At 47.0% G+C, this 16,880-nt stretch overlaps 1 protein-coding gene and 1 long non-coding RNA gene across 4 annotated transcripts in view; both read right to left on the bottom strand.

Moving 5' to 3' along the window:
• Window positions 1–1,829: 1,829 nt before the first annotated feature.
• PSMD9 (proteasome 26S subunit, non-ATPase 9) lies at window positions 1,830–11,603 on the bottom strand. The gene is made up of 6 exons (XM_079957344.1): window positions 11,391–11,603; window positions 8,454–8,556; window positions 6,389–6,582; window positions 4,800–4,901; window positions 3,520–3,608; window positions 1,830–2,190 (listed from the first exon to the last, which is right to left on the bottom strand). The coding sequence occupies exons 1-6, from the start codon at window positions 11,511–11,513 to the stop codon at window positions 2,163–2,165; spliced, it is 639 nt and encodes a 212-aa protein (XP_079813470.1). The 5' UTR covers window positions 11,514–11,603; the 3' UTR covers window positions 1,830–2,162.
• A 3,553-nt stretch (window positions 11,604–15,156) lies between these two features.
• LOC307205073 overlaps window positions 15,157–16,880 on the bottom strand; it is a 448,154-nt gene continuing 446,430 nt past the window's right edge. The window contains exons 3-4 of one of the 3 annotated variants that reach the window (XR_013833828.1): window positions 16,753–16,857; window positions 15,157–15,526 (exon numbers count right to left, since the gene is read on the bottom strand). This is a non-coding gene — a long non-coding RNA (uncharacterized lncRNA). The remainder of the gene's footprint in view (window positions 15,527–16,752; window positions 16,858–16,880) is intronic. The other 2 variants (XR_013833829.1, XR_013833830.1) reach the window with 2 other exon arrangements.

Genomic DNA, 16,880 nt, shown 5'->3' on the forward strand with positions numbered 1-16,880 from the left:
CTCCACTTTTGCCATTTTTCCGCTTTTTTGAAATACTTCTGCTTTCTGCCTATACGCAGCTCCCTCAACCTCAATACAAAAAGTTCCCTCAATACAAAAGTTCAAGGTGGTTATCTAATTTTATTGTCTGTGTGACAAGTTTCATTTTCTTCTTCAATAATTTTACCTGTTTTTTTCTACCCGTTGGCATGTCACTCTGCTTTGAACTAGTCTAGCATCTTGAAGAGAAGCTCAAGGCTTTTCTCCCATGTGTCTTTATTCTCATCCATAATTTTCATTTTGAATAGTTTCACCACACCATAATTTTTCTTTATTACACTTCACAATATTTATATAAAGTAAAGGTAAAGGTACCCCTGCCCGTACGGGCCAGTCTTGACAGACTCTGGGGTTGTGCGCCCATCTCACTTAAGAGGCCAGGGGCCAGCGCTGTCCGGAGACACTTCCGGGTCACGTGGCCAGCGTGACGAAGCTGCTCTGGCCAGAGCCAGAGCCGCACACGGAAACGCCGTTTACCTTCCCGCTGGTAAGCGGTCCCTATTTATCTACTTGCACCCGGAGGTGCTTTCGAGCTGCTAGGTTGGCAGGCGCTGGGACCGAGCAGCGGGAGCGCACCCCGCCGCAGGGATTCGAACCGCCGACCTTTCGATCGGCAAGCCCTAGGCGCTGAGGCTTTAACCCACAGTGCCACCCTCTACTTTACCCTGGGTACTTGAGATTATATAATGTCCCACTTTAGCTGTCATTTTAATTTTATATGGTTTTTGTATTTCCTATTGTTCTGCCCTGCTGTTGGATCTTCTGAAGGCAGGTAATTAATTAATTAATTATCCTTCTACTGCAGACCCGAGCTCCTTGATCTAATTTCAACCATCATTTGGAGGACATGGTGGTTCTTCCCTCAGAAACCTGACTGGACTAGCAGTTAATTCTTTCTTCAGTTCTGGTGACAGGATAGTGCCCTCTGCACCCGAGTCAGCCCAGGGCAGCCCATGTGACATTTATATCTCTGTCCTCCAACAGATAAGTTGGCCATTTTTATTTTACAAAATAATGTCTGAAGGGCTGTTCTGAGGGAAGTCAGTCAGTCAGTCATTCTCTCTCTCTCTCACACACACACACACACAGACACACACACACAAAATGGAAGTGTGCAGCATTTAAGAAACCTTTAAAAACAATGCAGAACAGTCATTAAAATGACTGGCTATTAAAGGCACCCTCTAGATGCAGAACAGCTTGGTCCCAGTCTGGTTAAAAAATAAAAATAAAAGCCCAAGAAAGAGAGCAGGACCTTGAAGCTGCCCTTCCTTCAGCAGTGAGCTCCTGGAACGCAAACTAAACAGGCACACAGGCTATCAGGCCACATACTTTCTCAAAGAGATGGTTTGTATTTGTCTATATAAATTAGAACACAGTTGGGTTGTGTCCACTGCTAGTTAGCGCCTCTGCAGAGACTTTTCCAAGTATGTCTTTGTGCACAGGGCTATACTGCTAGTTACTATAGGAGCAAAGAAAGCTGCTTTATACCAAGGGAGACCACCTTTGGTCCATCTAGCTCAGTATTGGCTACAATGGCTGCAGCAGCTCTTGGGGTTTCAGGCAGCGGTCTCTGCCAGCCCTACCTGCAGGTGCCAGGAAGTGCACTTGGCACCGTGCTCTGCCACTGAGCTTATGTCACTTCCTCGTCTAAGCTGGAACATGCAGCCTATTTTTAAAACTTTATTCAAAATGACCTGATAATACAAAGCACAACATGAATTAACACTCCAGGTCTCACAACAGATATGCTGCAGTAAACAAGAAAGAAAATGGAAAGACACCATGAGTACTGGTGTGAAACTTTTATTGGCAAATTCCCAAACAAATCAAAATGTCACAGAATTAAGTCATCCAATTCTGTAAAGAAACCACAAGCTCCCCTTTCCAACTTTTATTTACAACAGGGGCAAACACCGTAAGAGGAGGACTAACTAATCCTTTAAATCCTTTAACTCTTTCAAAACAGCATCTGTGTGTCAGATTCAAACCCCTTTTGACAGCCAACACCAAAGCCTCAGCGCTTGTCTTTCCACATCCTGGCTTCTTCGGGTAGATGTTAAGGGGCTCAAACCCAGGTTGAGATGCCATCAAGTACTTTGGAGCTTTCTCACTGAAAAACATCATCTTTGGAGAGGGACTATATTGCAACTTGGGGGAAAGAAAAGAGAAAGATATGAGACCTTCTGCAATTCTAATATTTTGATTATAAGAAATCTCAGAGGATCATACTTCTCAGACATGCACTTTTTATTTGAGGAAGGGTTGTAACTCACAAGAGCATCTGCTTGACAGTTGGACAAGTAAAATGAGCAAGTTGGACAAGTAAAATGGTTGGCAAGGCTAGTCAAGAACTGCAGATTCTCGTTAAAAACTGGGGTTATTTCCCCAAAACAAGGGCAGGGAAGGAAAGAAGTGCAACACCCATTCTAGACCCTGGACTGGCCAGGACACCAGACCCCTCAGGACTCTCCCTGAGAAGGGGGCTGCCAGCAATGGGACAAAAACCCTGGGAAATTCATGCAAGAGGCAGCCACCAGATTGTCCAGAAACAGGCTGTGCACAAATTCCTACACCCTGGGCCAACCTGATGCTCTCCAGACCTTTTGGACTACAACTCCCATCAGTCCCTGCCCGTACAGGTGGGAATTTTAGTCCCAAACACCTGGAGGGCATCAGGTTGACCTGGAGGGCTACCCTACTGCTACATGCAGAACCCAGCTTTCTGCCCACAATGGCCAAGATTGGTCAGAAGCTCATTGTGCTTGCAGGATGCAATTTTAGCTTGCCTGGAGAAGGAGACACAGACACAAACAGCTGCTTCATTGGTGGGGGGGGGGGAGTCTCCCTGGGTATGAACCTCTAGAGCAGGTGGGGAGGGGAAGCTGTAGTGCTCAGGACGCTGCTGGACTCTAGTTCCCACCCGCCCCAAATCAGCCATGTTGGCAGGGGTGATGGCAACTGGGAGCCCAACAGCCCTTCTGAAAGGCAGGAGTATTCTCCCTCACTCAGTTATTTACATCCCACCATTATCTCAAGCTTCAATTCACCAAGGTAAGAAATGTCAGAATAGCAAAAAAATTTCAGACACTGAAAAACAGCATTATGAAATGCACAGTATTTGTCTGCCCCTTAGCTGCCAAAGGCCCGTCTGAACAGGAAGCCTAAGCCTAACCAAGCAGGAGCCAGGTTAGTCTCTCTGAGGAGGGAAGGCCCTCTCTCTCATTCATCAGCAACATGTGAAGGCTCTTGGCACCTGGGCAGGATTGTACAGGTAGGCACATGTGTCACAGGGGAGGAGGAGGAGAAGGGCCCTCTCCCAATGTTCCCCTTAGTGCGGCCAAACATCAATGCACATGGAAGGGAGAGGCAGAGATTCCAATCATTGCTGGCCAGTTCAGAACTGAGGTTACAAAGTGATGCAGGACCGGCTACAAAGGTGTTGATGTCAGTTCTGCCTTTGATTTTTGGATTGCTTACCCCAGAAGCCCTTTTCCACTCCAGCGTTTCGGGGTGAGCCCAAGATGAAGCTTCTCACCATTGCGGATCACGGTCACACTTAGCGGTTGCTGCAGGGGGCAGAAAATAAACAAGAGAGTCCTCACTGCACCCAAGACAGTTTTTGTAACTGGCTGAATATCTTGTAGAATGCCCAAGGGAGCTGTAGGTGCAGGGAGGGAGGGGAGGCCCCCATGCCCTCTGTGCCTCATTGCTGAGCTTATGGCACAGCCAAAAGTGGGGACTTATTAACATCAGGTAGGGGCCCTAGCTGTATCATTTTAGACGCCTGCTGAAAGACCTTGGTTAGGGAAGCCCACCTAGATGTCATTTTATTACTTGTTTTTAAGTTTCTTTCTCTCCTTTTAATGGTATTTTTAATAAACATTTAGCTCTACTTTTCTTTGTCTCTTCTGATTAAGAAGCAAGTAAACTTGATTAGATAAAAACATCAAATGATTCTATGTCATACAAATACACACACAAATCAACAAACCATACAGCCACAGAAGTAAAGGGCAAGGGACTTTATAGGATTTAAAGTTCTGAGTCACTTGGGTGTTACATTTCACGTTACTGACTGATCACAGAACCTTTACTCAAAGGCTTCGAAATAAACTACTGCTTTGTCAGCTTAAATGGCATTTAAGTTTTAAAAGGCGGGGTGTTCAGGTGGGGTTAGATTTATAAACCTTTGTTTTAAAATTAAAAAAAGAAGGAAAAAAACATGAAAACACACAGACACACACACAAATTAACCAGCCACAGAAGTAAAGGACAATGGACACCACTCCCCACGGATCCTGGTAGACTTGCTTGGGACACCAATGTCTATGATTAGTCAGACTGTGATGCCTTCCCAGGTGGGAACTGTGTCACTGGTGCCTCCAGCCTGGGCTACAGATTCACAGCAAGTGCTGGTGCTGTTTTCCACCAACAGGTCATCGCTGAAGGGTTGACTCCAAAGGGAATAAACCCCTTGATTCAGTGTTCAAAGGAGGAGTAGCATGGAAGCCCCTTTTTAGTTTGGTGCCAGAAAGTAGGTGAGACACAAGTGCTTTAAGGAGGATGGCAGCTATCAGTCTCCTGCTCTGTTGCAGCATCAGCGGGTGACTTCAGGCAAGTGTCGCTCTGCACATGCTCCATACTGTGGCTTGGCTTGCTTCTACCTGGTCACTGATACTGGCAGGCTCTGTGAGCATTTGTGGGGATGAAGGCGAGACCCCATTTCAGACACGGAGGGAGGGGGGAAAGCTGCTCACCCCTTCACTGTGTTGGACCACAGTGGCGATATTCTGCAGCGACTGGAAGTTGTGAGTGTTGACGGAGCCAAACTCGACGATCTCGTCGTCAACTTGTAACCCCTTCAGAGAGAACCAAAGAACACATTATACACCTTGGTTTCCCCTTGGGAAGCCAAAGTCAGTACCTGGTACTTTAGCATTGTTCTACCACAGAGCCTAGGACTTGCCAATCAGAAGGTTGGCGGTTCAAATCCCCGTGACGGGGTGAGCTCCCATTGCTCGGTCCCAGCTCCTGCCAACCTAGCAGTTCGAAAGCACATCAAAGTGCAAGTAGATAAATAGGTACCACTCTGGCGGGAAGGTAAACGGCGTTTCTGTGCGCTGCTCTGGTTCCCCAGAAGCGACTTAGTCATGCTGGCCACATGACCCGGAAGCTGTACGCCGGCTCCCTCGGCCAATAAAGCAAGATGAGCGCCCCAGAGTCGTTCGCAACTGGACCTAATGGTCAGGGGTCCCTTTACCTTTACCTTTTTAAGTTTGGCAGGAGACTGCCCAAACCTTAGAAATTTAAAAACAGCAAGATTATGATTGTTTGGGATACAAAAAGAGAAATACAAACTGCAGACACCTGAAATCCTGTGCACGGCTCAGCAGGGATTATGGCCAGGGGGGCGGGGGGAGCTGGTAGCAGTGTCATATCCCAAATGAAAATGGCTGAGTAACAGGTGGAGAGGGGCAATGTGACAGGTGTAAATAAAATTATACATGGTGTGGACACATTTTCTCCTTTCTCATCATGCCAGGACCCAGTGGGATCATCCAATGAAGTTGGGGATGAAAGATTCATGGCAGACAAAAGGAAGGACTTCTTCACACAGCAGTGAAGAGCTAAATTACAAATAAGATGTGATCAAGTCCACCGGCTTGAGATCTACCCACCCTGGAAGAGTGGCAGATGAAGGTGATGGACTATATGGAATTAGCGGAAATGACTGGCAGAATCCGAGACCTGGGAGAAGAGTTGGTGGAAGAAGACTGGAAGAAATTTAAAGACTACCTGCAGAAACACTATAAAATTAATGAATGTTAAAATGATGTTGGATTGAAAATAAGTGGTATTAGCAACAAAGTTAAAAAGAGTATGCAATAAGTGAATTGATAATGGGTGAAAACATAGTTTTAACATGTTAAGATTTAGGTTAAGATAAATAAAAGAGGGTAAGGATTTGCTGATCTGATTATGTAAATGGGAATACAAAAAGGGAAGGTGTGAGGAGGTCAGGAAAATAAGGATATGAGCTTTAAAGTTAGTAAAAGAATAATGGATTTGTTCTTTTCTTCTTTTTTATTTTACCTATTTTTTGTGTTTTGTGTATTTTTCTGTTTTGTGTTTTTTCTTCTTTGTTTTATTTTGCTAAAAACTTTAATAAATATCTATTAAAAAAAAAAACAACTCCACCGGCTTGGATAGTTTCCAAAGCAGATTAGACAAATTCACCGAGGAGGGTAAGGCTATCACCGGCTACTGGCCCAAAGCAGCAGGGTTCTACTTCGCCAAATAACAAACCCACAAAGGTCTGGATGGGTGAGAGAGATGCAATACTTGCCGAGAAGCTCGCTGGAGAACCCTGCGTGACGGCATTCACCCTGGCAAAAGCCTGGGGCAACACCTGACTCTGGCTCCTGGCTTCGGCTCGCGCTTCCGCCTCATCCTTTTCGCGCTTCTCCTTCTCCCGGGCGTGGAGCTGGTGCAGAGCCTGTTCCACCTGGTGCATCAAGGCTTTGTGATCATTCTGCAAACCTGAAAGCAGGGGGAAGCGCCTGTAAGCCCAAGATGTATTTGCACAGAAAGCTGTTCTCTGAGTTATTATGGTTCTTTAAGCCAGTGTTTCCCAACCTTTGGTCTCCAGCTGTTTTTGGACTACAACTCCCATCATCCCTAGCTAGCAAAACCGAAGGTCAAGGATGATGGGAATTGTAGTCCAAAAAGAGCTGGAGACCAGAGGATGGGAAACACTGCTTTAAGCAACGCCATCAACACACATGCGCTTGGGGATGAACAGGCATGAGGGGTCCCTGGCAGGAAATGGAGGGGAGGGGAGGAAATGGAAGAATAGGCAACGATTTCAAGTTGGCTTGAAATCTGTACTGAGGCTTCGGTACAATAATGTACAGTACAGGAATGAAAAGGATGAAAGGAGAAATGGCAGAGTGATCTCAGGAAATGGGTCTACAAGCAACGATCACAGAATTGTTGAGCTGGAAGGGACTCAAAGGGTCCATATAGTCCAAAATCCTGAAATGCAGGAATCACAGCTAAAGACCCTCTAGCAGAAAGCCACCCAACCTTTGCTTCAAAACCACCACTGATGGCTGGCCAACCACTTTCCAAGGGAGTCCATTCCACTGCTGAACAGCCTTCACCACCAAGAAAGTTATTCCTAATGATTACTTAGAATTTCATTTCTTGTAATTTGAATCCATTGGTTTGGTCCTGCCCTCTGCAGCAGTAGAAAACAAGCTTGCACACTCCATATAAATAATAATAATAATAATAATAATAATAATAATAATAATAATAATAATAATAATGTCTCTAAGCCACCAACAAATCTATAAAATACTGCTGCTTAGAGATTTTTTTGGTGCACAGTGATGAATAAACATGATAAAATATTAATCATTTGTTATATATGATAACAAAATAATATTTAACTCAAAAAATGGGAACAAAATTACTTGAACTATACATCTGATCAGAGAACAGCTGGATTCTCCCAAGATAGGAAGCTGCCTTGTACCAAATTTGATCTGGGTCCATCTGGTTCAGTACTGCCTACACCGACTGGCAGCAGCTCTCCAGGGAATCTTTCCTGGTCACAGACCCACCTGGAAACGCTGCCACAAAGGGAACCTGGGATCTTCAGCATGCAGAGCAGATACTCCCCCATGGAGCCATGGCCTTTCCTTCAAGGTTAGATAGATGCTCTACACATTAGATCTTGTCTACACTTGTACCAGAATTACAGCATTATCCACAGGTTGCTGATCTTAGGCTTCTTTTTATAGAATCCCAGGGCTGGGCAACATATCGTCCAAAACCCGTTTGAAGTCCATACCGTGATATTGGTTTCGTAATGTTTGACCTGGCAATATATCATGAATCATTCTCTCTGTGTGTATGCGCTATGCAAAAATCACAACGTGGGGGAAACTGTGAAGCCAGCCAATGCTCCTCTTGTTTCTGCAGCCGCTGTTAACTCTTGCCAGCTCAGCTCTTCCCTGCCTCATGCAGAGGGCAGCAAAACAGAAGAGCAGGCGCCGGCAAAAATCATGATACAGGAAAAAACATGAACCAACCGAGGCCACTGCATAGCTCCATCCTTATTTCAGACACTGTGATATATCGGTATATTAACTGGGGATATAGGACAATGCTGAAAACCAGATATTGTCCAGCCATATAGAACACCCCATCCCATTAATATTTTCCTTTCAGATTGGTGGGCAAGCCAAACCTTAAGCCCCTCATGTGTTGTGGCTGCAATCCCAAGCACTGAATGCTACCTGAGAGTAAGCCCCACTGAAAACAGTGCAGCTGACTACCAAGTAAACATACCCAAGTAAACGTACCCGGGCTGCAAATCAATTAAATTGTGGACTGTTGCTTACAGATGATGTTGTGCCTTGCCGTCCGGACTTGATAGACATCCACATCAGCACGTGGATAGCCTTCAACATCCACAAGTGGTTCGTTCATCCCGACACCTTTTTGCTGCAGCATAAAAAGAAAAAAACACAATTACCCCTTTGAGACCTTTTCCTGAATAGGGCAGATAATGTATTAGCTTAAAATCCTCTTTCCTTTACAGTACAATCCTACACGTGTCTACTCAGAAGTAAGTTCTATTCAGTGGCATAGCGTGGGTTGTCAGCACCCGGGGCAAGGCAAGTAATTTGCACCCCCTAACCCGTGGATTTGCGCCCCCTAACCCTAACCCCCAGATGTTGCGCCCGGTGCAGCCGGCCCCCCTGCACCCCCCATGCTACGCCACTGGTTCTATTGAGTTCAATGAGACTTCCAGATAGGTATTGCTATTAACAGAGATAGGTTTTGCTATTAACAGAGATCTTAGTTTGCAAGTTTATTATTATTATTATTATTAATAATAATAATAATAATAATATTCATACTGCCTTTTATCCATAGGCCTCAGGGTAGTACAGAAGATTAAAATACAAGATCAAAACACATAATAAAAACAAGAGGTGACCACGGTAGCATTAAAAGGCACCAAGCGCTGCAACCGCTGCAATGTTACAGATACCCTCATGGAACCATCGGGTTGGAAGGGACCTCGAGGGTCATCCATCCCCGGCAACGCAGGAGTGAAATACAACGGCGTGCAGACGGCAAATTCACCGGGCGATGAGGGCAAGGCCACGACGTCGCAGCAGCTCCCCGGGTCATAGAATCATAGAATCGTAGAGTTGGAAGAGACCACAAGGGCCATCGAGTCCAACCCCCTGCCAAGCAGGAAACACCATCAGAGCACTCCTGACATATGGTTGTCAAGCCTCTGCTTAAAGACCTCCAAAGAAGGAGACTCCACCACACTCCTTGGCAGCAAATTCCACTGTCGAACAGCTCTTACTGTCAGGAAGTTCTTCCTAATGTTTAGGTGGAATCTTCTTTCTTGTAGTTTGGAGCCATTGCTCCGTGTCCGCTTCTCTGGAGCAGCAGAAAACAACCTTTCTCCCTCCTCTATGTGACATCCTTTTATATATTTGAACATGGCTATCATATCCCCCCTTAACCTCCTCTTCTCCAGGCTAAACATGCCCAGCTCCCTTAGCTGTTCCTCATAAGGCATTGTTTCCAGGCCTTTGACCATTTTGGTTGCCCTCCTCTGGACGCGTTCCAGTTTGTCAGTGTGCTTCTTGAACTGTGGTGCCCAGAACTGGACACAGTACTCCAGGTGAGGTCTGACCAGAGCAGAATGTTGTTGTTTGTTGTTTAGTCGTTTAGTCGTGTCCGACTCTTCGTGACCCCATGGACCAGAGAACGCCAGGCACTCCTGTCCTCCACTGCCCCCCGCAGCTTGGTCAGACTCATGCTGGTAACCTCGAAAACACTATCCAACCATCTCGTCCTCTGTCGCCCCCTTCTCCTTGTGCCCTCCATCTTTCCCAACATCAGGGTCTTCTCCTCCAGGGAGTCTTCTCTTCTCATGAGGTGGCCAAAGTACTGGATCCCCTTCATGGATCACTGCCTTGCCGTGGCGAAGGGGCTTGAAGAACTCAGAGAAGCTATGAACTATGCCGAGCAGGGCACCCAAGATGAACAGGTCATAGTGGAGAGTTTTGACCAAACGTGATCCGCCTGGAGGAGGAACCGGCAAGCCACTCCAGTATCCCTGCCAAGAAAACTCCATGGACAAAGACAACAGACCAGAGCAGAATACAGTGGCACTATTACTTCCCTTGATCTAGATGCAATACTCCTATTGATGCAGCCCAGAATTGCATTGGCTTTTTGAGCTGCCGCGGGTGGCGCTGTGGGTAAAAGCCTCAGTGCCTAGGGCTTGCCGATTGAAAGGTCGGCGGTTCGAATCCTTGCGGCGGGGTGCGCTCCCGCTGCTCGGTCCCAGCGCCTGCCAACCTAGCAGTTCGAAAGCACCTCTGGGTGCAAGTAGATAAATAGGGACCACTTACCAGCGGGAAGGTAAACGGCGTTTCCGTGTGCGGCTCTGGCTCGCCAGAGCAGCAATGTCACGCTGGCCACGTGACCCGGAAGTGTCTCCGGACAGCGCTGGCCCCTGGCCTCTTAAGTGAGATGGGCGCACAACCCCAGAGTCTGTCAAGACTGGCCCGTACGGGCAGGGGTACCTTTACCTTTAACAACGGGACGCGGGTGGCGCTGTGAGTTAAACCACAGAGCCTACGACTTGCTGATCAGAAGGTTGGCAGTTCGAATCCCCGCATCGGGGTGAGCGCCCGTTGCTTGGTCTGTGCTCCTGCTAACCTAGCAGTTCGAAAGCACGTCATGTGCAAGTAGATAAATAGGTACCACTCCGGTGGGAAGGTAAACGGCGTTTCCGTGTGCGGCTCTGGCTCGCCAGAGCAGCGATGTCACGCTGGCCACGTGACCCGGAAGTGTCTCCGGACAGCGCTGGCCCCTGGCCTCTTAAGTGAGATGGGCGCACAACCCCAGAGTCTGTCAAGACTGGCCCGTACCGGCAGGGGTACCTTTACCTTTACCTATCATATCACCCCTTAACCTCCTCTTCTCCAGGCTAAACATGCCCAGCTCCCTTAGCCGTTCCTCATAAGGCATTGTTTCCAGGCCTTTGACCATTTTGGTTGCCCTCCTCTGGACATGTTCCAGTTTGTCAGTGTCCTTCTTGAACTGTGGTGCCCAGAACTGGACACAGTACTCCAGGTGAGGTCTGGCCAGAGCAGAATACAGTGGCACTATTACTTCCCTTGATCTAGATGCAATACTCCTATTGATGCAGCCCAGAATTGCATTGGCTTTTTGAGCTGCCGCGTCACACTAGGACCGCGGGCGGAGACCCCACCCCGCCCGGCCGGGGAGTTGCGACTCACGTCCTCCAGGACTCCGTAATAGGCTCGGATCTGGGCCTCCAGCTCGTCTTTCTTCCGCAGCAGCAGCTGCACGTCGCTGAGGGAGATGCCCTTGGGCTCCGGAGCCTCGTCCTGCGCCGACATCCCGGGCTCCGCCAACCAGGCCCGCCGGCGAGGGGGGCGCCTCTCCAGACGCGACAGCAGCCGCGGAGCAGCCAAAACAGCCTCGTCACGGCCGGGCCGGGGGGCGGGGCCTCCTGCAGGAAGAGGCGGGGTTTGCGCGTGACGGCGAGGGGCGGTTCACACGTGACGACCGCAGCGTCCGGCCGGGAAGGCTCTGTGCACGTGTGAAGAGGGCCCGGGAAGGTGGGCGCGTCCTGCGCAAGGTCTTTCCCGCCTCCTGCACACCCCCCCCCGCCCATTTGTGGAAGCGAGGTGGCTTTATATAGACACGTGTCATGCGCCGGCGAACCAGGAGGTCCCGGGCCTGGGGGGCGGGTATCCTCTGCCCGTCCTCAAGGGGTTCTCAAACTCTTCTCTCTGGACCACACTTTCAAAATAAAAAATTGCTCTCGCCACACCAAATTTTTTATTGGTAAGAAATACATTAAGAAACAAAAAACCGTTGGCAGTAATTGTTCTATATAATATGGAACACGACTACTTTATAACATGATCATGGGACATTCACATGAGTGTAGCCAGCATTTATGGGGTTTGGGGGGGGGGAGAACCTCCGTTAAGTTTTTCTATTTACAGTGGTACCTCGGGTTACATACGCTTCAGGTTACAGACTCCGCTAACCCAGAAATAGTACCTCGGGTTAAGAACTTTCCTTCAGGATGAGAACAGAAATCGTGCTCCGGCAGCACGGCAGCAGCAGGAGGCCCCATTAGCTAAAGTGGTGCTTCAGGTTAAGCACAGTTTCAGGTTAAGTACGGACCTCTGGAACGAATTAAGTACTTAACCCGAGGTACCACTGTATACAAATTCAAAGAGAGGTGTGAGCTTGCTTTTGCCAGGTACAGTGGTACCTCGGGTTACATACACTTCAGGTTACAGACTCTGCTAACCCAGAAATATTACCTCGGGTTAAGAACTTTGCTTCAGGATGAGATCAGAAATTGTGCAGCAGTGGAAGGCCCCATTAGCTAAAGTGGTGCTTCAGGTTAAGAACAGTTTCAGGTTAAGAACAGACCTCCAGAACGAATTAGGTACATAACCAGAGGTACCGCTGTAATCTCATTTATATTAGGTCTAATTTGAGGTAAGCAAACTCATCAACGCAAAGAAACCTCTCTCTTCTCTGACCTTCCCTGTTCACAACAATACTTTGTGGAGAACTGTAGAAGAACAGCCAGGGCTCTTGCTCTCATCTTGAAAAGATCTGCGCTCCCAACGGAAACCTCTCCTCTAAGGGGAAGCCCAAAAGGAAGAGCTGAGCGCCAGAGCCCTTGTCCCTCTTGTCAGCCCCAGCAGGTGCCATTCAGAGACACCTGCTGCCTTCAGCCAGGTAACATAGCCATTGGGACTGGTAGCCATTGACAGCCTTTTGCTCCAGGAATTCATATTTTTTAATTTTAATATATTTTTACTGATTTTCAAGGTACAAATACAAATATGAAGAAAGGGGCAGTTGTGTGACTCATCTATACAGATAGTGCAGAGGAAGTTAGCCATGTTGACCAGTAAGAAAAGTTCCCAAATCCACATTAGGTAGGGCTACAACACATTTATTACGCTAATCAAAATGTCAAAAAAAAGTGCAAGCTTTCAAGTTCTTCAGAGCTCTTCATCATGCAAAGAAAGGGAGGTGCAGACTGCATAGCCTCACCATAAACCAACTCCTCTCCCTGCCATTGCTCTGGTTACCATCTATAACATGGGTAGGCAAACTAAGGCCCAATTGCCTTCTAAATCAGCGTGTTTTTACATGAATACAATGTGTGCTTTTATTTAAAATGCATCTCTGGGTTATTTGTGGGGCCTAGGAATTCGTTCCTTTTCCCCCTTCAAAATATAGTCCAGCCCCCCACAAGGTCTGAGGGACAGTGGACCAGCCCCCTGCTGAAAAAGTTTGCTGACCCCTGATCTGTAACAATAAAACAATGGACAGGGTGGTGATACAATGACTGCTGCAACTGACACAAGATAATATCACCAAGGCAACTATTTATAAACAAGATAGACGACAGATATACCCCTGCTTTAAGTTATTTGGATGCTCACTGTCTTCACTTGTATATTGTTTACTACAAAGCTGGTAAATAATGGTACTAAGAGCCATTATAAAATTGGTGAATTAATTGAAAGGTAAAAAATTGCTTAGAAACATAAAGAGTAGCTTCCTATTTAAAAGGTCAGTGTATTGACGCTTATATAGTGGTTCCTTGGTTTAAGAACATCTTTGTTTATGAACAACTTGGATTAAGAATGCTGCAAACTCGGAAGTAGGTATTTTGGTTTGTGAACTTTGCCTTGCATGCAGAACAGGTTTCGCTTCCTGTTGAGTGTGTTCCATTTGTAAATTGAGTCCCCTGCTGCAATGGGAAAGCACATCTTGGTTTAAGAACAATTTGGTTTAAGAACGGACTTCCGGAACGGATTAAGTTCGAAAACCAAGGTACAACTGTATATTGAAATAAGTGTGTTGAATCAAAAGTCTTAACAAAACATCCTTAAACAATGAAAAGGCAACAATCATTTCATTTCCTACACCCTTTATTTTACACCACTGTAAATTGTAAAAAATAAATAATTGGTGTTTGCTATTTAGATCAATCCGTATAGCTCATTGAGTCGAGCACGAGACCCTTAATCTCAGGGCCGTCCTTTGAGCCCCACGTTGAGCAACAGATTCCTTCAGGGGCTGGACTTGAAGACCCTCGTGGTCCCGTCTAACTCTTCCATGATTCTGTAATCTAAGGGCATTGCTTTCAAGTGAAATCATTCTCTGCGCACTCAAACACAGTTCAAACACATTCAAAGGTTTTAATAAAAAGTAATCTTTATTAAATAGTTTTCCAGATGAAATACATTGTTTCCGAGAGATTTCGATTCCTCAAGAAGAAGGGGCAGTGGGGTGAGGGAGGCCAGGGCCACATCCACACCATTCCATGTGCTATGAAGCCGCTTTAAACACTCATGGCTTCTTCCCCCAAATAATCTGGGAGCTATAGTTTGAAAAGGGTGCAGAGAGTTGTTAGGAGACCCCCTGTTCCCCTCCAAGAGCTACAATTCCCAGAGTTCCCTGGCAAAAAGGGAACCCTACCCCTACCCCTGACGCTAACCCTAACTCCAACTCTAACCCTAACGCTAACCCTTAACCTTTAACTAGAGCTACAATTCCCAGAGTTCCCTGGCAAGAAGGGAACCCTACCCCTACCCCCTAACCAGAGCTCCAATTCCCAAAGTTCCCTGACAAGAAGGGAACCCTAACCCTACACATTAACCCTTAAATAGAGCTACAATTCCCAGAGTTCCCTGACAGGAAGGGAACCCTAACCCTACACATTAACCCTTAAATAGAGCTACAATTCCCAGAGTTCCCTGACAGGAAGGGAACCCTAACCCTACACATTAACCCTTAAATAGAGCTCCAATTCCCAAAGTTCCCTGACAAGAAGGGAACCCTAACCCTACACATTAACCCTTAAATAGAGCTACAATTCCCAAAGTTCCCTGACAAGAAGGGAACCCTAACCCTACACATTAACCCTTAAATAGAGCTACAATTCCCAGAGTTCCCTGACAGGAAGGGAACCCTAACCCTACCCCTACCCCTACCCCAACTCAACCCTATCCCTACCCTAAGCCTAACCCACCTAACAACTCTCTGTCCCCTTAACCACCTACAGTTCCCAGAATCCCTGAGGGGAAGCCATTCCTGTTCAAAGCGTCTTCATAGCACTTCCAATGGACTTCATAGCACTTCCATTTTCTTCTCTCTCCCCACTGCCCCATCACTTGCAATGCAGCAGATGTCCGCCTGCAGTCTTCCTTCAAAGCTCCTTCTCTCAGGGACGGCCACGGCCTTGTCCATTGTTCGCTGCCAGTATTTCACGTTCATTTCTCCAATGTAAATAGGGACGTCCTGCGGTTCTCTTCGTGACTTTGAAGGCTGGACTTGGGGAAAACCTCACCGGCTCTGGACATCCCTGTAAGGCAAAGGCAAACAGGTGAGTGGGATGGCCCCCATCCAGCACCGTCCCCCCAGACTCCTCCTCTGTTTGGCTGCCTGTTAACAAACAAGGCTTCCAAACCACTTTGCATCCATCTCACCCAGTGTAGCCTCATGGCATCAACTAGCCTGAACACAAACTCTTCCAACAACCACCCACCAGCTGCAGCCTCGCCAGGTCCATTGCCAGACATCAACCAGCTTCAGAGTAGTGATCACACCAGCAAGTAAACTTTGTACTTGCCTTCTCCTTGCTCCACAGCATCCCAGCACCAGGCGATTGCAGCCAAAACACCCTCCCCCAAGTTGTGTCTATATCTGTGAAGGCCACACTGGACACCCAAGGGGGCAGGAGGGGGACATTTTTCAGCCCAGGGGCTGCATTTCCCTCCACATAACACTAGTCAAATGCACCAATGAACAGAGCAATGAAAGCAAGCCTTATCTTTGCTGTTCAAGGAATGGCATGCAGAGAGAAAGTTAGCATCTCAATAAAAAAGCACCTTTTCACCAATCAATCAATCAATCAATCAATCATTTATTGTATTTGACTAAAAGCCATTACAGATCCAGTTACAAAAGCATCAAACCCAAAGACCCAAACTATAGTTCCCAGATTTATTTGCTCTTCAGATATCTGGGCGCTCCTTTTTTCAGCTTGTCATAGTCTGTATTCACCGCATAGAACTGAAAGAGGGCAGCACGGTTAAGCGTTATCTCCAGCTTGGACTACTACCATGCGCTCTACGTGGGGCTACCATTGAAGGTGACTTGGAAGTGGCATGAAATGATCTCTAATCATTCAACTTTAATGGGATTAAAAGCAATTTTGCAGGAAGAACCACAAGTCAATGGCAGAAACTCAGGGATCTATCCTGCTTATTCAGTCAGAGTTTAGAAGACTGAACTGGAGAGGAGAATGAAGAATCATAGAAGGAACCCAAGGGTCATCTAGTCCAACCCCAAATGCTGTGATCACACACACCAGGCCTTCCAAAGCTGAAAGCTTATTATTCCTCCCACCAAATGGCCATTATTATTATTATTGTTGTTGTTGTTATTATTATCCCATCTTCCGTAGATTTCAGGGATGGGGCTGATGGGAGTTGGAGTCCCAACAATCTCTGCTGGACACCAGGCTCCCCCTCCCTGGCCTATAAGATAACCAGCATCATACCCTTAGTTAAGTATTTCCTACCATACCTTATACTGGTCGTTGGGTCACAGCTTGTTCCAAGGCTCTGGGTTGCTCTTTTTGTCCCAGCCAGGCAGAGCAATGTGACAAGAGGCAGACAGCAAGGAGTACATCTTTGGAAGAAGAAGAAAAACAT

Source organism: Podarcis cretensis (genome assembly GCF_951804945.1).
Source record: "Podarcis cretensis genome assembly, chromosome: 16".
Classification (NCBI taxonomy): Eukaryota; Metazoa; Chordata; class Lepidosauria; order Squamata; family Lacertidae; genus Podarcis; species Podarcis cretensis.

What these genes read in the sequence shown, in the direction of transcription:
- PSMD9 (XM_079957344.1), bottom strand. Translation starts at nt 11,513, where the DNA reads ATGTCGGCGCAGGACGAGGCTCCGGAGCCCAAGGGCATCTCCCTCAGC. An exon ending in ATTACGGAGTCCTGGAGGAC is followed by an intron (nt 8,557 to 11,390) that starts GTGAGTCGCAAC and finishes TTTATGCTGCAG; the next exon opens with CAAAAAGGTGTCGGGATGAA. An exon ending in GTTCTCCAGCGAGCTTCTCG is followed by an intron (nt 4,902 to 6,388) that starts GCAAGTATTGCA and finishes TTCTCTCTGAAG; the next exon opens with GGGTTACAAGTTGACGACGA.